General features: G+C 38.2%; 1 protein-coding gene across 3 annotated transcripts; it reads left to right on the top strand.

Annotated features, from left to right (window-relative positions):
• The first annotated feature begins 249 nt into the window (after window positions 1-249).
• RIOK3 (RIO kinase 3) lies at window positions 250-21,102 on the top strand. Of its 3 annotated transcripts, none has more exons than XM_081563280.1 (13): window positions 250-466; window positions 6,093-6,208; window positions 6,919-7,016; window positions 7,109-7,216; window positions 7,403-7,512; window positions 8,723-8,866; window positions 9,517-9,644; window positions 14,433-14,630; window positions 16,005-16,164; window positions 17,519-17,599; window positions 17,688-17,777; window positions 18,649-18,756; window positions 19,479-21,102. In XM_081563280.1, the coding sequence occupies exons 1-13, from the start codon at window positions 404-406 to the stop codon at window positions 19,584-19,586; spliced, it is 1,512 nt and encodes a 503-aa protein (XP_081419406.1). In that variant the 5' UTR covers window positions 250-403; the 3' UTR covers window positions 19,587-21,102. The 3 variants fall into 3 exon arrangements, with proteins under 3 accessions (XP_081419406.1, XP_081419405.1, XP_081419404.1); XM_081563279.1 differs by having other exon boundaries at window positions 6,871-7,016; window positions 18,658-18,756; XM_081563278.1 differs by having other exon boundaries at window positions 6,871-7,016.
• Window positions 21,103-21,359: the final 257 nt, after the last annotated feature.

Here is a 21,359-nt window from a genome sequence, read left to right as displayed (position 1 = left end):
TCCAGCTGCCCTCTAACGCAGCCAAGGAGGTGGTTCAGGGTCAGCGTAGAGCCTGACCAGAGGAAGCCACACCCGGCAGCTGCCTTGCCAGGAAAGAGCGACAGTGACCACCAGCCTCCGGCCAGGGCAGCGACCGGAAGTGCAGTCCTCTGGGGGCGGAGAAAGGTGACCTAACGCGGAGCCCCGGTCGGCGGCCAATCGAAAGCGAGCGTACCAGCGTAAAAGGCGGAAGAGAAGCGGTCTAGTTCCGGACGCGGCCGCCGCTGCCGCCGCCGCCATCTGTCACCTGAGCTCCGGCACCAGCTCCCTGTTGTCCCTGCCCCGCCGTCTGTCTCCTCGGCGGAGCTGCTTCCCGGTCCTGCCACCTCTCTGCTCTGTTCTCGTCGCTGACTTCTTCCCCTACATGGATCTGGTCGGAGTGGCATCCCCTGAGCCCGGACCAGCAGCAGCCTGGGGACCCAGCAAGGTGAGTGGCAGTCGGGGCTGACGCACCTGCCGTAGCCTCCTGGACTGGTCCTCTCGGAGGACCCGGAGAGGATGGCAGGCGCCGAAGCGGCTCCCCAGGCGACTTGGGAAGTTTTGGGCGGAATACCAACCGCCTGGGCAAGGGAGGACGGGCAACGGGGTTGCGGGTGTCGGGGAGAGAGAGGCAGGGAAGGGGCACAGGCTACCAAAGGCCACCCCGGTCTGGAGTCTCCGTCTAGTTCTGCACCTTGGTTTCTGAATCCCCGTAGCATATACTTGGGCGGGACTTGCTTAGAGATGCTGACGTTTGAGGGAAGGCAAGCACGAACTTGTTTTTCTCCAGCCAGCCAAATGAGTCAGCCCAGTTATACACAGAAAGCCAGACAGAAAGGTGGTTGAGGAAGCTGTTTCTTTAACTTGTCAAGTGTGGTCATCCTACTTGGGCAGTTTGTTGTTTTTGAAGTAGTAAGTTTAGGAGATAAGTCCAGGCGCACCCTTCCTCCCCTCCAGGCTAATTCTCAAGTGTTTACAAACTGTAAGATGATTATGTCTGGGTTTTAACGTTTATGCTTTTTCCTGTAATGGCCAACTAAAATGCTCATTTAACATTTGGTTTCTGATTTCGGGCTGCTGCTTTTCATGATACTTTCATTAGAAGGATGAAAAGATTCTTTTGCCACTTTATGGAGGGTTTTCTTGAAAGCAGAAGTAGGTCAATTGAGATTTTGTGTTTCTCAAATTAAGGTTGTGAAGGAATCTAACTTTTTTAGCTTCCTAATTGTTCATTTTTTTTAAATAAAATGGACATTTAGCAACATATTAATTTAAGGTGTACAACATAATGACTTGATAAATGTATATATTGCAAAATGCTCACCACAGTAAGTCTAGTTAGCATTCAGGATTACATTTTGTTTCTTGTGATGAGAACTTTTAAGATTTACTCTGTTAGCAACTTTCACATATACAATACAGCATTATTAACTCTAGTCATTCTGTATAGTATATCTCATACCTTATTTATTTTGTTAACTGGGAGTTTCTATCTTTTGACCACCTTTACCCATTTCACCAACTTCTTTACATGTTCACACAGGACATTTGTTCCATTTAAAGGGTCACTCATTAATCTTATTAGATCTTCATACCAGATCTTAACAAAGTGGGGGAAATATGAGCTATTAAGTACAGTAAAGGAAATTTTTATAAAAGTTCTCTTACAACCATAAGGAGAATCTAGGATATTTAATTGGCAAATGTGGTTACATCTGTGTGTTACATTGTTTTTTTCCTGTCAAAGCTTTGTTTATAAGGTCAAAATCAGTAGAGGTAAAAGAACAAGTCATTAGAAAAACACTAATAAATATATATTATACATGTTAAATTTCTCCAGGTAAGCTTGTAAATATGTCAGATGAGACAAACTTTGCTCAGAATACCTAAGCTCAGAACGAACTTCACTTCCAAAACTAATTCAATAATTAAATATTTGACATCAGTCATATTTTCATTTAACTGTGCATCATCGAAACTATAAAGTTTCATTTTCATCTTGCAATAAAAAATCATCTTGGGGTTTACTGATACTCTGTTGAGAAGACAGCGTTTTCATGGGGGAAACAATAGAAATACACTGCACATATCATTTCCTTCTCTAACCTCTTGGAAGAGAAAAGGGATTATAGAAACCTGTGTGGAGTAAGTGGAGATTTGAGGAAAACCTTAGAAAATGGAAAGAATGTTAAAGGCTAATGATTCTCAAAACTTTTCCATCAGGACTTCTTTATACTCTTAAAAACCATTGAGAACTCCAAGAACTTTTGTTTATATTGGTTATATCTATTGCTATTTGTCATATCAGAAATTAAAACTGAGATATTGAAAAACTTTATTAAGTGATATAAATCATGTTTATAAAAATAATATTTTTATGTTTTACAAAAAAAAAAGCTGTTGTCCAAAATGAAAAATTAGTGGAGTAGTATTTTGGATTTTTGCAAATCTCTTTAATGTAGTAACTTAGTAGAAGACAGGTGGATTTCCATAGCTTGTTTTTCTTCAGTCCGTTGCAGTATGTATCAGTTGAAGTATATGAAGAAAATCCATCCTTACAAATACGTAGATTATAGCAGGCATAATTCCAGATGGGTAATAAGAGCTCAGTAGACACACTGAGAACGAACTGAGTTAATCTTTAAAAATGCACATTAAAAAAATGTTATTGAAGTATAGTTGATTTACAGTGTTGTGTTTAATTTCTGCTGTACAGCAAAATGATTCAGTTATACATGCATTCTTTTTTAAGTTCTTTTCTATTATGGTTTATCACAGGATATTGACTATAGTTCCCTGTGCTGTACAGCAGGACCTTGTTGTTTCTCCATCCTCTATATAGTAGTTTAAAATTCACACTTATATTCTAAACCCGCTACCTTTGAAATTTTTGGAGAATGCAGTACACAGACACTCATTGTAGTAGCCACCAGAGTGCTGCCATCATATCTGATACAGACTCTGGAAAACTCTACACTCTTGAGAGAATGAGAGTGGAAACTTTTTTAGAACTATTATGAAAATAATTTTGACCTCTTAGACACCCCAAAAAGGACTTGGGGTCCCCAGTTACAAAATGCCAAGCTGCTGTTATGAGCAGTGAATTTTAGGGAATATTTAAAGAAGGGAGAATGGACATACTGTAGGCAAAAGTGAGGAAGTGTGTAGCTCTGTTGGAAAGAGCTGTAACAAGTGGATTAGTGGTACTCTTCAGAACTGTTAAGGTCACCAAAAACAAGGAAAGTCTGAGAAACTCACAGCCAAGAGGAGCCTAAGGTGACATGATGACTAAATGTTACGTGGTATCTAGGATGGTATTCTGGAATAGAATAGAGACATTAGGGGGAAGCTAAGGAAATCTGAATGAAGTATGGGCTTTAATTAATGATTGAGCTTATTAATTGTGACACATGTACAGTATTTACACGGGGATGCTGGATATAGGGAATCTGGAGACTCTACAATCTTTGTGATTTTTTGTTGTTGTTACTCTAAAAATACTCTAAAACTGAAAGTTTAAGAAAAAAAAGGTAGTGTTGTTGTATAGGCTCAGATCACATTTTGCAGAAATCTTTGTTCTGAGAAGTAAAATTACCCACTTGAATATTTTGCTTAGATTATGTCTTCCAGCTGCATGAGCAGAAAAGGGACTTTGCTGTGAGTTATGGTTTTCTTGACTGGCTTCAAGTTGAGGACAGAATTTTTGTTATTATGTGCCTCCTTCGTGTTTGCTGTTGTTTTTTTGTTTTTTGTTTTTAGGTTGATTCTTTCCCCATAGTTGTGTCCAGTAAAATGTTTAAAAAGAAACAAAAAGCGGGATGGGCAGCTTGTGATGCATCTTGAAGAGCAGAAGGAAGGGGGAATGATTTCCCTCCCATCTGCAGCCACCCAGGTGTGGGAGGATGGTAACTGTGAAGACCCCACATTGCTGCGTTTAGTGGTTGCAGTTTCCCAGAAGAGGAAAATAGGGCAGGTCAGGGGTCCTCAGCGAACAGGAGTCAGGGAGCTAATGATGGGCTTGGTAGATGTCACTTAAAGCAGAATAACTAACTGGAAGTGGTTGGAGTTTCCCATCAGATTTGATGTCCTGGTGAGTTTAATTTGTTGAAAGCAGTAGTGGGAAATGATGTCGGATTGCTTGGGTAGAACAAGGGCCTTTTACCTCCTTAAACATTTGACAGAAGGAGCCGGCGACTTCCTGAAGAATTGCAATTTGACAAAAGAAGATTCCCCTCCATTTACCCCATGGTGCCCATTTGGAGGAGGGGCCCCAGTGCCTTTTCTAAGCCCCTCTCAGAATGGTGGACCATTTGAGCCTGTGGAGGGCTACCATGCCTGGCAGCTGTCCCTCACAGCCCGGAACGTTTTAAGGATGGATTTTGGGCTACTGGTTTGAAGATGTGATTTCAAAGTATGGGAGTTGGCAGACTTTCAGAAATCTTTACTTATTTACCCCACCCAAGGAAGTCACCTCAGTGTGAGGTGGCCCAGCTGAGCTGACCAGCAGGGATACAGGGAAGTCCTGCTCTACAGCCTCAGGCTCCTAGGAGCACAGTCAGCAAGAGTGAGCAGTCCCGGTGTCCTGTTGGTGCTCTCAGTCTCTGCATGTTTCCCTTTCCCATTCAGTCTATCTTGGAAGTAGGTAAATCTCTGCCTCCAAAAGAATACAGTGACTGCCTTTCATTATTTACCTCTCTTGGAGAGATTGTCCACTGATGTTTTAACATCTTAGGAAAATTGATTGACTGCTAGCTGGAGACTAGAAGCCTGAGAAGTGCGTGGGCAAAGGGGCTGACAGCACGGTGGAGAGGAGGACTTTAACCTAGGAGGGGTGTAGAAAGAAATCAGACCTCTCCAGCCTAGGGACACGGTGGCAGTTCCGTGACATATCCCCAGGTTTCCTTTTGATGCCTGTTCAGTGAAGAACTCGAATGCCTCTTTAGGTCTGGAGCCCTATGCTGGACTCTGGCTAAAACACCATCACGTGCTATTCTAAATTAGACTCTCAGGAGTGGTAGTGGTTAAGAAATGAGTTTGGACTTTATCTTGAAGGCAGTGGGAAACATTAAAGCAATAAAAGAACTTTAATAAGGAAACTGAGCCAGTCAGATCTACATTTTAGAAACACCATTGTGTTGTGGTGTGGAGAGTGGAAGCAAACAGAAGGCAGAGTTAGGAGGCTCTTACAGTGAGTAACCCAGCGATGGGAGGATGAGACCTCGGAAAGGGATAGAAAACAAGTTCAGGAGATACTTAGACCTCTTATTAGTATTAATGGTCTTAATCACTGGACTATCAGATGGAGTCATTGGCTGTTGCTCAGTGAACTTCTCCCCTCAAAAATTAGGAATTGTGAAATAAACCTGCGGTTTATACACATTGCAGGAGGGCTGAGATGGTGATGCCATTGAGGAGGGCTGACCAGCCAGCTGTTCTTGAAGACTCTCACAGAATACTACTTTGCTCTAGTAATATTGTTTCAAGAATCCATTTCTCAGCTTCTAAAGTTCAGAAGTATAGGGTTCATTGTTTGTCACTGCTGTGTTTTTTTTGTTTTAGCGTATCCCAAGATGAAAGGGGCTGCCATACACTTTTTACTTGTTGAAGACTTACTGCTTAAATTAGAAGGAAGTATAACTTCTAAGTGGGCTTTGAATTGTGGTAGTTGGTATAGCCTGTTCCTGTAAGAGAATTTACCCAGGAAGCCAAATTATAAGTGGAAGGTGAGCAAAGTATAAGTTGCTTGGTGAGCATGATATCAGAACAAGGGGCATCACGTGAACTCAGTGTCTAGTCAGGTGATGCTGGCGTAGCCTGTGCATCCCCTCCACTATAAGGACATTCCCACCAAGCAGGCTGGAAAGTGCTCTTGGCTGTCTTATTCTAGGTGTATCTTTGATTAGATTTGACCTAGGAGCTATTTTTACCTTCAAGATGATTTCTGCAAAAAAGCTAAACATTCCTTTTGAGTTTATTTAATTCATCTAATTCTCAAAAGATAACCTTATTTCCAAGTTTGGAAGTCACTTTAATTTCATTATTTTGAATTGCCTTTTTCTTTTTTTTTAAAATAGTGTCCATGGGCTACCCCTCAAAATACAATATCTTGTTCTTTGTCTGATGTAATGAGTGAGCAGTTGGCTAAAGAATTGCAGTTAGAAGAAGAAGCTGCTGCTTTTCCTGAAGTTGCGTAAGTAAAAGTCACAAAGGATCTATTTGATCTAGCAACTGACTATAGCCAAGTCTTGGGATTTGATTAGTGATTGTCATGACAAATGAGTCAGAGATTTAGAAAAGCAGTGCAATAGAAGGAGCACCATTTTGGGAGTTCACTGATACTTGGGTTTTGGTCCCAGTTTTGTGACTAGTTTTCAGTATCATCTTGGGCAAACCGCTCAGTTTCTCTGGGTTTCAGTTACATCTTGGGCAAACCGCTCAGTTTCTCTGGGTTTCAGTTACTGCAGCAGTTGAACTCTGTTATCAAACAGATTAACAAATAATAATCAAATAGATCAATAAACAGTTGACTAAGTGTTTGTAGTTTATCTTTCCATATACACATCATCTCTCCTCTGATGAGAACACAGAACAAATGAATTTGGGGTCTGCTTGGTTCCGATGATGGGCCCTTTAGCTTTTTCTTAAAGCTCCCTTAATCCTGTTCGGTGCTGTCACAGGTGCCTGCTGCTGGTCAGAGGGCAGCTGGGCAGGAGAGGGTGAAGAGTTTGGTAAAGTTCTTCCATTGTTTCTTCAGTACAGTGTCAACACTGAAAGGGCACGTCTCGCCCATAATTGGTAGCATCTATTTACACCAGCACATTATATTAGTCTATATTGCCTTATTTTGAATAGTGTTGCTGAAGGACCATTTATTACTGGAGAAAACATTGACACTTCCAGCGACCTAATGCTGGCTCAGATGCTACAGATGGAGTTTGACAGAGAATATGATGCCCAGCTTAGGCGTGAAGAAAAAAAATTCAATGGCGATAGCAAAGGTACTATGACCTTATTGTGACAACCCCATTGGGTGGTAGGAAAAGCTTGTAACGGGCCCTAAATAAATCTTCAACTGTTTTTGCCTTTTAAGTTTCCATTTCCTTTGAAAATTATCGAAAAGTGCATCCTTATGAAGACAGTGATAGCTCCGAAGATGAGGTTGACTGGCAGGACACTCGTGATGACCCCTACAGACCAGGTACTGGGGCTTTGATCTCCTGGGGGCATAGAATGGGGAGACAGGAGGACTAAGTATTCTGTAGTTATCTTTGACTCTCATTTGGTAATTTACTATTAGATTCAGATATCTTTTTCAGACAATAATGAATGCAGCAATTTAGTCTCTGCTCTTTTTACATACTTGACTTGTCTTAATCACCTTTAGCAAAACCAGTTCCTACTCCCAAAAAGGGTTTTATTGGAAAAGGAAAAGACATCACCACCAAACACGATGAAGTAGTATGTGGGAGAAAGAACACAGCCAGGATGGAAAATGTAAGTTACAGAAAGGATTCCTCTGAATCATAAATATCCTAAAGTTTTATTAGGAAAAGTTAAAAACATAGGATTCTAAATACACTATCTTAAGTTTCTAAAAATATCCTTCATCCTTTCTAGAGATATTTTAGAAGACAGTACAGCAACACCATGGAAACTCAGCCACTTATGAGAATATATTGTACCTCAGAATAAAATTCTCCAACAATACTAAGAAAACTAGTTTGATTTACATTGATTCTAAAATTAAGACATGGTTCTTATGAAAGTAACATTTTTCAGTATTTTATTTTCCATGAAATACCCAAGAAACAGATAACAGTGGTGATTGGAGGATAACAATGGGAGGTGGAAATACTTCCTACTGTATACCCTGTTATAATTTTTGAATTTATCTTGTGCCTACCCCTGCAAAATTAGAAACAAAATGAAATTTTTGAAAAATAGAAAAAGAAAAATGGCATTTTTTTCCTCCTTCATAAATATCATGGTAAATATAAAACATTTAGACTTCAGAACAAAAATACTTGTTAAGTAAACATATTATTAAATTGTAGAAATACTCTAGATCTGACTTTAGAACAACTCTGTCCAGTAGAATTTTCTGTGATAATAGAAATGTTCTGTACCAGTGCTGTCTAATATAGTAGCCATATTTGACAACTGAGCACTTGAAATTTGGTACAACTGAGGAACTGAATTTTTAATTTTATTTTAATAATTTAAATGTAAATATCCACATGTGGCTAGTGGCTTCCCTATTGGACTTAATTGTCATGGTGTGGGCATAGCTTGCTATTTTATCCTACTCTTCAAAAATAATTGACTGTGAAATTGTTTTGGGTTTTTTTTAGTAGGACTTGGTGTGATTTCAAAATATAATGTATCCTTTAATGTAAAAGCAAAGTTCAGAGCATATGCTAAAATACCTTAGTTTTTAGATGTGTTTGGATGTTTTCTATGCATAAAATAAATCCTCCCTTCCTTTGGGATGAAATTTCTTAAAAAAGCCTTGTTTCCCTTTCTGTTGAGCTCACTGGTGAGTTATTTTGGTTTTTCCTCTGTAATGTCTATGGATTCTACTTTCATAGCATTGAGTAGGTAGCTTCGTAGCATCTATTGAGTAGGTAACCTAATCCAAGTAAAACTTTTTCTCTGTCCCATGTTAAAGTATTCAGATACTGATTTTTCTCCTTCATTTTGGTAGTTTGCACCTGGGTTTCAGGTAGGAGATGGAATTGGAATGGATTTAAAACTGTCAAACCATGTTTTCAATGCTTTAAAACAACATGCCTACTCAGAAGAACGTCGAAGTGCCCGCCTCCATGAGAAAAAGGAGCATTCTACTGCAGTAAGTATTCTTACGTTTAATGGAAAGATTCATATTGGAAAACTTCAGGTTTGGAGGAAAAAACAAGACAAAACTTCGTGTTTGATACTTTTTCATGAGATTGACTTTTCAAATCAAAGATGTGAATAAAATCCAAGTAGCTTTTCCATTTGACTTTCGGATTTCATGTAATGGTTATTAATCAATTACTCAAGACTAGCCTTTCAGTGGTCATAATTAATTTGGACTATATTGCTTTCATTGCATATGAGAAATTGTTTTCTGTCATGACATATTTATAATAACTTAATAGTTTGTAATGTTTTACATTAACGAAGTTAGTGTCTAGTATAATTTTTAAACTTTTAGAAAAACAAACTAATGATAGGTATATCAGGAGAGCTATCTAAAGTTTGGAGATAAAACTTCGACTAAGCTCGAGTCTGATTTTTAGTAGTTCTTTTAGATACTCACTTTCAGAGACAGTAGAGTTATAGGAATGGATAGTATCTTAACAGTACTCTTTTAAGAACCTGTTATATATACATCTAAGTAAATGAACAATAAAAGTTTAAAAAAGTATATGTTTTAAATATTAGATATTAGAAATGGCTCAGAAAATGTTTTGTGGTTACCAGTCATTTTCACTTACAGCACTTTATCTTTTGCAGGAAAAAGCAGTTGATCCTAAGACACGTTTACTTATGTATAAAATGGTCAACTCGGGAATGTTGGAGACAATCACTGGCTGTATTAGTACAGGAAAGGAATCTGTTGTCTTTCATGCTTATGGAGGGAGGTAAATGAGCAGAAAATAATACTGTAATATCAACCAAAGCTTAGTCCCTTGTTCTGAATTTACATAAGATCAAAGTTTAAAGTGTTATTTTAGGAAGTCTCAGCAATATAGGGACATAAAAAGAAAAACACAATCAAGGGAGTTCCCTAGTGGTCTAGTGGTTAGGATTTGGTGCTTTCACTGCTATGGCCTAGGTTCAGTCCCTGATCTGGGGCACTGAGATCCTGCCTGCAAGCCTCACCACGTGGCCAAAAAAAAGTAAAAATTAAAAAAAAAAAAAAGTCATCCCAATTCTACCATCAAGAGATAACCAATAATAATTTTGTGTAGACTCCTCCAGTTTTTTTTCTGTGAATGTATTATTTTTCATATTGTTGTAATTGTTCTACATCATACAGGCAACTGTAGTGGCATAGCAAAAACCTGAGTTTGATTCAAAACTTTTCTTTTCTCTATGGGACTTTTGATACCAAGTTAGGAGGGCTATACTTAGATCACTTGTTGATTCCTCCCCCTTTTAATGCTTACATTATTTAAAGAAATGTCTTTAAAGCTTTTTTGTCATTTTAGATCTTACCCACTTTACTTTTGTTACAAGAGCTTAGTGGAGTAAAGCATGAGGAAGAGAAAACATTTTAAACGTGGAGCCTGTTGAAAGAATGTACAAACCAGGGATATGATGTCATCTGGTTACGTAGCTTTGAAGTCTTACTAGTTCAGAAAGGCTTACTAGCTCAGCTAATCCTTTATGTTAGCATTGTTTATAAACAAAAATGTTAAAATAGATTAAAGATTATTCTAGTTATTTTTAGCCTTAGAAGGTATTTGTTATATACTTAAAGGGATTCAGTTACTGCTCAAGTACTTGCCTTTGGTTTTCTTATTTAACTTGCCTCCCTTTCTAGATGAGACATAAACATATAATCATGTATTGAATTACACTAACTTCCAGAATGAAAGGGATAAAAATGAAAGTTAGATTAAAATGACTCAACATTTTTTAAGCAAAGTGATCTGGAGCAGTCTACTAAACTTACTTGAAAACTGACCCTCCCTTCATAGGATTTTGGTGGAGGTAATTGAGATCATATTTGATTATACCTCATATAAATTCATAAACCCTTTTTTTTTTTTCTGTTTTTACTCTAAGCTCTGTTGCCCTCTTTCCAAATTTCAACTGAGGGTTCCCTAAGATCAGGCAAACATAAATTAATGGCACAAATTATTTTAAAATGAAAAGTTCCTTACAATAGACATTAAACTGTACAAAAAGGATTAAAATGAAAGTAGCCTTCATCTTACCAGCTGTGGCCCCACAGGTTTTTCCTCTAAAGGTTACCACTATTAATAGTTTTTAGTCTAGTCTTCTAGAAGTTTTTATGCATGTATTTCTTATTTTTGCTTATATCCTGCATTCAACATCTTTTTTGAAAATTAATATATCTCAGGTCCTTCTATTTTACTGGTTTATATCATACCATTTTTATAGTAGAACATTCCACTCTACAAATATACAGGAATATCTTTTTACATATGCTTTGGTGTGCTTTTGCAAATAAATCCTTAAGCTAAATTCCTAACACTTGGAATTGCTGGGGCAAAGACTACATACATTTTTCCCCTTTCTGTTAAACAGTAGAAGGCCTTACTGAAGGGAGAGTACCAGATTTTGCTCACAGTTTGGGCCGCTGAGCTGGCTATTATAGCAATCAATGTTTCTTGATTTCTGTTATTCATTAAAAATTTTTTTAAACTTTTTCTTCTTATGTGTCACACCAAAGGCCAGAAATCTTTAATTTGTTTATTTTTTAATAGTAGAGCAAATACACTTTTCCCTATGAGCTAGTTAGATCTACAGGTTGCATAATTCTGAATGTCAGTAGGTATTGCCAAATTGCCCAGTGAGACGGTTAACCAGTTTATGCCACCACCAGTAAGCAGTATGAACCTGTTTCCCTCCTCATCAGCGCCTAGTCTTATCTAACTTAATATTTTTTTCTCAGTGTAAAAGATGGAAAGTACCTTTTTAGTGTTTTGATGTGCATTTATTTAGTTATGATTAGGTTGTATTTTTTTTTTTTTCACATGTATTGGCCACTTGGGTTTCTTTTTCTTGTCATTTGCCGTGTTTATTCTTTGTCCGTTTTCTGTTCAACTTAATGATCCTTTGAATAGAACAAGTGAGTTCCCTTTCCTTATGGTGGAATTGGTATTACAATCTATACTTTGGCATTTGTAAGTTAGTAAAGCTAGAGAGCATTTGGTTTTCAGCAGCTGAGAGTAAATATATTTTAAAGTGTATGTTAGTTTCCTCTGATACATAACAAATTACCACAGATATAGCAACTTAAAACAACACCTATGTTTATCTTATGGTTCCTGTTGATCAGAAGTTTGGGCAGGCACGGCTTAGCTGGATTCTCTGCTCAAGGTCTCCCAGGGCTTCAGTCTTGCCTGTCAACTGGGCTGTGTTCCTTTCCAGAGCGTGAGGCTCTCTTCCCTAGGCGCAGTTCCTTGTGACTGTAGGACAGAGGTCAACTTCTGGTTGCCTGCCAGCCAGGGACTGCTCTCAGCTCCTAGAGGCCCCTGTAAGTCCTAGTTATGAAGCCCTTTTGTATAGCAAGTTGCATCTTCAGAATAATCAGGCAACTCTCTGCCTTGGGTCTACTAAGACTGAGTCTTAGAGGATGGAAGATAATCCTGGCAATAACTGTACCATCACTTTTGCTGTAGGTTAATCTACTCAAGGGAGGGGCTTATACAGGCATGTACACCAGGGACTGGGATCTTGGGGGCCCTTTTAGGTCCTGCCTGCCACAGAGCTCTTCTGGGTTCTGTCATGCTCACGTTGACCAAGTAATCTACAGTTATTTGAATAGTAACATATGCTAGATTTTTTCAGGAAATAAGTGTATAATATGTTTTCTACTCTCAAAGAGCTTATGGTATATTCAAGAGGAGGACATTACAGTAAGAACTGGTAAAAGTTATACAGAATGTAACATACATAGGCTTTTTTTAAAATACATATGTACGTATCTTTTTAAAAAGATTAGAAAAGGACTATTCATGATCGTGATTGTCTCTCAAGAGTTGAAATGGGAAATGAAACTAACTGCTACGGGTGGTAATCAAAGGAAATTTCACCTTTATGTGTAAAGTTTAATTCTTTAAAAAAAAAAAAAAAAAGAAAGTGGAGGAGGGAGTGCTGAAAAATGGGAGGTTTGAAATTTAGACAATGAGATTAGACAGTGAGAAAATTAGAAGTTACACATTTAGAGCTAATAAGATATAAAATTGTGTAAGCAAACCAGAAATTGGTAAGGAGGACCTTAAGAGCTCAGCAGAGGGTTGTGTAATTTACTGAGAAACATGGAAGTTTTTTTTTGTAGGAGAATGACAAGATGAATCTTATAAATTAGATTCTATCCTAAAGACCTTCCAAGTGAGGAATCTCCTCAGTGGTATTTTTGATAGGGCCTCCTGGTGGGCTGCCGTCTGTGGGGTCGCACAGAGTTGGACACAACTGAAGCAACTTAGCAGCTGCAGTAGCAGCATCTACCTATGGTTAAATTATTTCAGTGACAGAACTTATCTCAAAATCCAGAGATGTCTATAACATCTTTAAATTATCATTTCTTCCTTGGAGAGAATCTCTATTCTGTCTCTCTGAAAACCGGTTCATTCATTCACCAAGTATTTATGCAGCTACCATGTTCCGCAGGCATCTTCTGTGTACTGGGGCTATAGCAATGACTGGTAAAAGGGAGGTCCATGCTTTCATAGACTGTACTTCCTTCCCACTCCTCCCATCCCCTCCCAAGACTGTCAGATAAGTGCCATCCGTGCAAATAGATAAAACAGGGTGATGTCATAGTAACTGGGTGACTGCTTTTTATCAGTAGGACTGGGAAACCTCTGATGAAGTGACACTTAAAACTGAATTTGAATGACACACCTGGATTCAGTATCATATATCAGAAGGAAGAACATTCCAGACTAAAGAACAGCTAGAGCTAATGCCTTCAGACAGGTGTAAGCTTGGTATCTTTGGGAGACTAAGAAAGCCAGTGTCCCTGGAGTATAGTGTGTGAGGAGGAGCCAGAAGGCTGGAGAAGCAAAGGGTGGATCAGGCAACACTCTGTTAGCCAGGGTAAGGAGTCTGCTTTTTCAGTGCAGTGGGAACCAAAGCTCAGATTCGAGTCTCATTTTCAAAGGATTACTCAGATTGCTGTGTAGGAAATGAATTCTAGTCAGGCAAGAGAAGAAACAGATCAGTTAGAAAGTTGTGGTGATAGTTGAGAAATGACGTTGGTCAAACTAACAGGTGATGAAGATGAATTATAGGAGACTGCTTGTGTGTGTGTGGAAGGTGAGAGTGGACAGTCTGTGCTGTGGGGTTGGATGTGGGAAAGGGAGAGGGACTCCAGGCAGACTGCAGCTTATTTTAAAGTGTATGAAAAAAAGAAAAAAAAATTTATTAAGGAAATTTGAAAAGACTTTGGGCAAGTGTATTGTTCAAGTTTAATTCCATAGACATAAAATGAAGATTATATTATGGGTTGTTGAAAAACATTGACAATTTGTTTGAAAGTGTGTCTTATTAAAAAAGCTAAAAGCTAGGGTTTTCTTAAGACTTCAAACGTGGAGGCTTAAAAAAAATGAAACACCCCAGGGCTTCCATTCTCAGAGAAGATCTATCTATTTTCATGTCATAAAATCTTTTATTTTGAAATTGTTTTTTACCTGACAACTTACACTGACTTAATGTTTGTTTCTTCCACTTAGCATGGAGGATGGAAAGGAAGATAGTAAAGTTATACCTACAGAATGTGCCATCAAGGTATTTAAAACAACCCTTAATGAGTTTAAGAATCGTGACAAATATATTAAAGATGATTTCAGGTTTAAAGATCGCTTCAGTAAACTAAATCCGCGTAAGATCATCCGCATGTGGGCAGAAAAAGAAATGCACAATCTTACAAGGTAAAGAAAATCATTGTGCTGGAAGTCATCTTGGGTGATCACCTCTTTGTATTAAGTCTACCACCCTGGCAAAAACACCCATGCTTTCTTTTAAATTCATTTGTAGAAAGCATGAAAGGCCTTGAAATTCTAGTATTTAAGGAGAGATTCTATAAGAAAGCATTTCCATGCATATAACCTGCATTCATACTCATAGGGTGAAAAATCCATTTTGTTTTTTCTTTTCCTCAGTAAAGTTTGAGGGAAATTAAGTCATTTTCTACTAAAGATATTTTGTCATATATCTAAATGCTATCTTTTCCTGCTTCCAGTTAGGCATATTATAAATAATAAGTTCCATTTTTGTTTCAGGAAAGGTTTATCCCATCTAATATTTGTTAATTTGGTGAGGGCAGGGTTTTACCAATCTGATTGCATTTTGCTTTAATTTATTAGACTTGTTGCCCAATTCTCTTAAGCAGAATTTATGAAGGAAATTGTTTTGTCAACCAAGAAATTGAGTAATAATCTTTCTTATTCACAAACCTTCCTATATTTGAACTATTAAAAGCTTTTAATTTTAGTTTGCTTTTCCTGAAGTTATTTGCTTTCAAACATAATTATCCATGTTTATTAGTTGCAAGTCTTCTATTTAGTAGGACTTCTAATCAGGATAATTTCCCAAGAGGCCTTTCTGCCCTACAAACTCTTTTCTGTATTAACTAAGACCTCATCACTGCCTTTCTTAACATTTTCCTGCAGTGCAGTTCCCGTAGTCTTTAGTGTAAAGTTCAAAGCTCTTTTGTGACGCGGAGCCAGCCGTTCTCTGTGGGCTCAGCCTACTTGTCCTTGCTCCCACTCACGATCCAACTGTGTACACACACACACACACACACACACACACACACACACACACACACACACACACACACACACACACACACACACACACACACACACACACACACACACACACACACACACACACACACACACACACACACACACACACACACACACACACACACACACACACACACACAACAGTGCACCCTGATGCCTCTGCATCTCACAGCAGCTTCCACAGCACACCTCCCCATAGTTTGAACCTGGCTGGTTCCTGTCTGCCTGTTTCTTGCTTGATGCCGCCTACCCGCACCTCTGCCAGTGCCTGAACCACGTTGTGCTGTCATCATCTCCTCACTCATCTGTTTTTTTCACCAGGCCACAGGCTCTGTGAGGGCAGAGGCTGTGTCTTACTGCCTCTGCATTCCAACATTCCCCAGAGTGGAGCACAGTGCCAGCTCATTGCAGGACCTCGTTAGGTATTTATTGAACAAATGAAATATTCTCTCCTACTGATCTTTACCTTCTTGATCCTTTCTTTCTGTATAGGATGCAGAGAGCTGGAATTCCTTGTCCAACAGTTGTACTACTCAAAAAACACATTTTAGTTATGTCTTTTATTGGCCATGATCAAGTCCCAGCCCCTAAATTGAAAGAAGTAAAGCTCAGCAGTGAAGAAATGAAAAATGCTTACTATCAAACTCTTCATGTAAGTTGTGCTGTACAGAGCATTCAGATACCAATTTTTAAAAATACTTCCTCTAAACTAAAAAAATTCCTAACAGTACTATTTTAAGGCGTTTGTGAAGGAATGTTAATATTGAAGAGTAGTCTTTCTAACAATATGCGTGTGTCTTGAGTTTTAGAAAAATCATGGACCAGTGAAGCAAGTGAAGGGTCAATGTTAGTGACATGGAAGCCAGAAGCTATTATTCATAAAACTTCATTAAATAAAATTTGATGTTACTATATTTAGCAGATACAGTGCCTTGTTAGTTTATATACCTTCTTGAAACAGTGAAGGAAATACCGTCAGTGTTGGGAACTTAGAAGGAAGCAGATTTGCTCTCAGTGTAAGAAAGCAGTGATCAGAAGATGGTGAGGTGTGGTTTATCCATCTGTGCAGGCGTTAGAGTTGGAAGGCATATGTCAGGAGTCTTGAGGAAGCTATTTATGTTTTGGGACAGCAACCAAATTCAGTCTGGGATCCTTCTAGCTCAAGAAATTGCTCCCGATATTGTTATTCCTCTGTTTTGTATTATCTTTTTTTAAAAAAAAATTGAATCGGAGAAACGTGTTTTTAGCACAGTGTCTGCGTGGAGCTCTCATGTCATGGAGCAGTTGATGTGAATATGAACATGTTATACAAATTAATTTTTTAAGATATGGCTAGAGAGTTAGTCCAGTTTTCTCTGCCTTTAGTAGGAAAATAGTCAACAAAACTCAAGCCTTCCTTTCTGGTTTCTTTTGGCTGTGGGGTGGCTGGGGAAGAGATGAAGTAGTGATGAACTTCATATTTGATTCTGTTAAAGCTGGGAAACAAACATTAGTGCTGATTTCTCTACTCTAAGGCTAGGGATCACCACCAGTCATATAATATGTATAAAATTATATAATATATAATGCCACTTAATTTAGAAGACTGTCTCTTTTCCACACATCTGGCAGGAAGTACTTTTTATCTTGGAGTTGTGTGCACCCCTTGGAAGTCTCAGTGAGATGTCTGCCCTTTTATGAAGGGCAGACTTAACCTAGGTTCCCTGGTTAAGTGACCACAGCTCTCTCACATGCGTGGGAATCCAGGTCTGCCCTTTGGTCTCCTGATCTCATTATTGTCACATGGGCAGGGAAGTAGAGTGTCACATACTTATCTCTTCCACTGTTTCATTGTTATCCTATCCTCCCTTGAGGTAAAAAAAAAAAAAAAAGGCACAGCCTTGACTATAGCACAAAGAAGTTAAGTTCTTTACCCTGGAAAATATTGGTTGATATAGATGTTTTAGTTGTGTGGGTAACTTAGAATGGTTCCTCATGTCCTAAATGTCTGTCCTGCCTCCTCACAGTTGATGCAGCAGTTATATAATGAATGTACGCTTGTACACGCCGACCTCAGTGAGTACAACATGCTCTGGCATGCTGAGAAGGTGAGGAATATTTTGTTCACGTTCAGACTTGGTGACTTGATGTAAATGACTGACTGTAAAGAAATCACTGTGCTCTGTATTTAAATAGGTCTGGTTGATCGACGTCAGTCAGTCTGTAGAACCAACCCACCCTCATGGCCTGGAGTTCTTGTTTCGTGACTGCAGGAATGTCTCACAGGTGGGCATGTAAATTATCTTTTTTATGGGTGGCCTGTAATAGATTGAAATATTTTTCTGACTCCTAAGACCAATAAGAAGATACTGTTCTTAGAGGTTAAAGGAAGGGTTTAGTTCCTCTTTGCTTTCAAGATAAAGAGACAAAGATTGATTTGTCAGATTTCATTTTTTGCAAGAATTTGATTGCATGCCTCACACTTGGGCCAATGAATTAAATTTATGAGAGAGTAAGCTTTATTTTGGTTCTAACTATTTAAGCCGTCAAGTAGACATGTAATCCATGCACAATGCTTTAAGGGAAGCTGAACTATAGCAACCCTGCATGCTTCCTGCCATTGTTACTACTCTAAGAAAAGAGTCTTCCTAGTGGTGTAGTCTGGACACTTTCTCTGAGGCAGAGTGAGTAGACAAGGGAAGGTAAAACTCAGTCATCACAGAATTGAGACACATCTGTTTGCTATTTTCTAAAGGAAATAAATTGTCAGCAACAGATTCAGATAGGAATGTTCTTTCTAAATATGATAGAACAACTTCATTTTGGAAATAATGTCTGAGTTTACAATTCATGAAATTTAGTGATTATTTTGTGTCTACTTACTCAAAGCAATGCCAAGCAATTTTATGTACACCACTCATACTTACAGGTATAGAAGGTGCAATGTGACAGACTTATTCCTAAATCCAGAAGATAGCCCGAATGTGTGAGAGGACAGTAAGCGAGTAGAACCTGAGTGCAGTTATATTTGAGTTGGAAACATCTGTAGCTAAAAAATTATGGAGGGAATTCACCAGTGTCTTATAAGTACACTGTTTCTTGTTTCTGAGAGAACCTTGCTAATATCTCTGCTGACTTTCTCATATTTCTTTACTAGTTTTTTCAGAAAGGAGGAGTAAAGGAAGCCCTTGGTGAACGAGAACTCTTCAACGCTGTTTCAGGCTTAAACATCTCGGCAGATAATGAAGCTGATTTCTTAGCTGAGGTAAGTGTTGTAAGGCTGTTTTTCACCTTGCTGATAGTGGGGAGCTGGATGGAGTAGATAATGAAACCCAGAGCTAAGTTTATCCTCTTATCCCCTCAGAAACAAAATTAATTAGAGATTTTTCTTTTCTTGAAATGTTTTTGATCCTTCCTTGGAAATACCCAGTCATTACAGTGGATCTTCAGAACTATAAAAAAAAAACCTTCCTCCAGGGAAGATCTCTCAAAACTGAACAAAAACCGAAGCATGAAACAGCAGCTAATTATTCCCAGCAACCTACCAAAGCAGAGAATGATTATAGAATGTTCCAGAAAGCCCCATTGTGACTTGAGTTTGGCCAAGCCATGCTGGAGTGTAAGGCCGGAAGAGAAGTGACGGGAAGTTGGTACATCTAGCCTTTAGTTTAGGACAGTTACTTGGTGTTGCTGCTGCTGAATCAACTTTGGAATTTCCTTTTTCTTGCTCCCCGAAAGCTGTATAGACCTATCTGATGCCAGTGGCTAGCTTGATAAAGACACTAAGCATCAACTCTGATAACATAATCAAGTAAAAACATACACGTATGTGTCACACTGTGATCTGTGTCACACACTGTAATTCTGATTCAAGTCCAGTGTCATTAGGAATGTCGTTTCAGGAGAGTAAAAATACCAGTTCAATCTCAAGCATGATTTCTGTGAAGCAGCATTTTGACCAGTGGATTCAATGTATGTATTTTATAGATAGAAGCTTTGGAGAAAATGAATGAAGATCATGTTCAGAAGAATGGAAGGAAAGCTGCTTCATTTTTGAAAGATGATGGAGGTCCACCAGTCTTATATGATGAATAGCACTAATGCCCCCTGCTTTCAGTGTTGACACCGTGGTGATTGTCAGCTGCCAATGGCAAATGAAGTTATGGGTGACTTGAAATATCAAAACATGAGGCGTGTACAATGGTGCTTCTGTGCTTTTTTCCCCTGGTAACCCATATACGAGATGTGTGGAATTTTTAGCTCAGCATTGAGAGAATAAAATGTCACTACCTCTCATGATATGAATAGGGTAATATAATTCTTAACAACTACAGGTTATCTAGCCGAAATCAACCTGATTTTACAGGATTTGTGGCATAAAATGTTTTGATGAGAATTTTTAACATTTCCAAATATGGAAGGAAGGGACAGATGTGTTTACAAGGAGACATTTATTACAACACACTTGGCTTTTCTCACCTCCCTCTTTTGTGTTACATCTTTCCTCAAATATTTTATCGGCCTAAAATTAGCCCTTCCTAATTCTTTTTCCAGATTGTGACCATGATTCTAAAGGAAAATTTCTTCTCTTTAGTAGGTGATGTAAATGGAAATTTGGTTTCAGAATGGCTGACAGAAGTAAAGTGCTTTTTATTGGTACATCATTAATTCTTTTCCATACTCATATGCAAGGAAAAGGCATCAATTTCTGAAAGAGATAAATAAGTACTTCTCAACTATCCAAAGTTTTCAAATTTAACTTCCAGCTTTTCTACATTTAGGTGAAATGGTTAGGGTGTAACTGATGGTGCAGCCGCTCTGCATTTATAATGAAAATGTAAATTATCTGGAAGGACAGAATAGAATCTTCAAACATGTTTAACGTTTTTAATGAAGTCATTGAAACAAAATTCAGTTTACACATCACTCAAGCTGTATACTTATTGATTTTGAAAGGAATAGAGCAGGCTACCTAGAAATATTATATAATCAAAGGATGAAAAGTACATACAAAACAAGTTGGGTACCAAATCAACCAACTAATTTAAACTGCCTGATCTTACTTTTAATAATTTTTAGTACTGGCGGGGCGCCATTTCTTAATGCAGACGAAATACATTGACTCTTAAGACTGAAGCTCATTCAGAACAACAGAACCATTCCTCCTATTACTAGAATCAGATTGAAATCACTGAAGACGTAAACACTCTGTCTGGTAGTAGAAAGTAAAAATATGAACATTAGTTACACTTGAAAGCTTCTCCATTAAGATTATTTTAAAATGCCAAATACGTTCTCTCTAGAAAAATATTTATTTTTGTTTCTGTTGTATAACTTTTAATTGTGTTTCAGAGAAGTGTGATTTGGGGCTACTCATTGCATTTCATGAAATGTTTACCACTATGAGACAAATATTTAAATGACTGGGAATTATTGACTTTACAGAAATTTCAAAGAACGAATTTTAAAAACCATTAACCATTCAATTTTGTTTTGTTTTGTTTTCTGACATACTCTGTTTGACAGTAGCAGCAATCCACTGCTGTGTGGCATTCTTGGAGTGTGCTGTGAACATGCTTTTTAAGAAATTAAAAATGAAGAGATCATTTTAGAATTGGTTCTTTGTGTATATTCTTCCTGTTCCTTATATTAACTTAGGTCCTGGCATTGAATTACATTACCCCTCCTGTTTAAATTCAGCAGTGCTATTTTAAGCAGTTCTCCAACTCTCCCAACTTCCCATCTTTAGATTTCACTTTTAAATGACCTATTTCACATTACAGATAAGTTTTTCCCCTCATGCAGGGTTGAGAGTAAATTTTTCACACAGTGGAAAATGTTGATTTGCTAAATAGTCAAATACAAATG

The sequence above is a fragment of the Giraffa tippelskirchi genome, chromosome 14 (genome assembly GCF_054371585.1).
Source record: "Giraffa tippelskirchi isolate mGirTip1 chromosome 14, T2T-mGirTip1v1.2.pri, whole genome shotgun sequence".
Taxonomy (NCBI): domain Eukaryota; kingdom Metazoa; phylum Chordata; class Mammalia; order Artiodactyla; family Giraffidae; genus Giraffa; species Giraffa tippelskirchi.
This window is presented reverse-complemented; position numbering and strand designations above follow the sequence as displayed.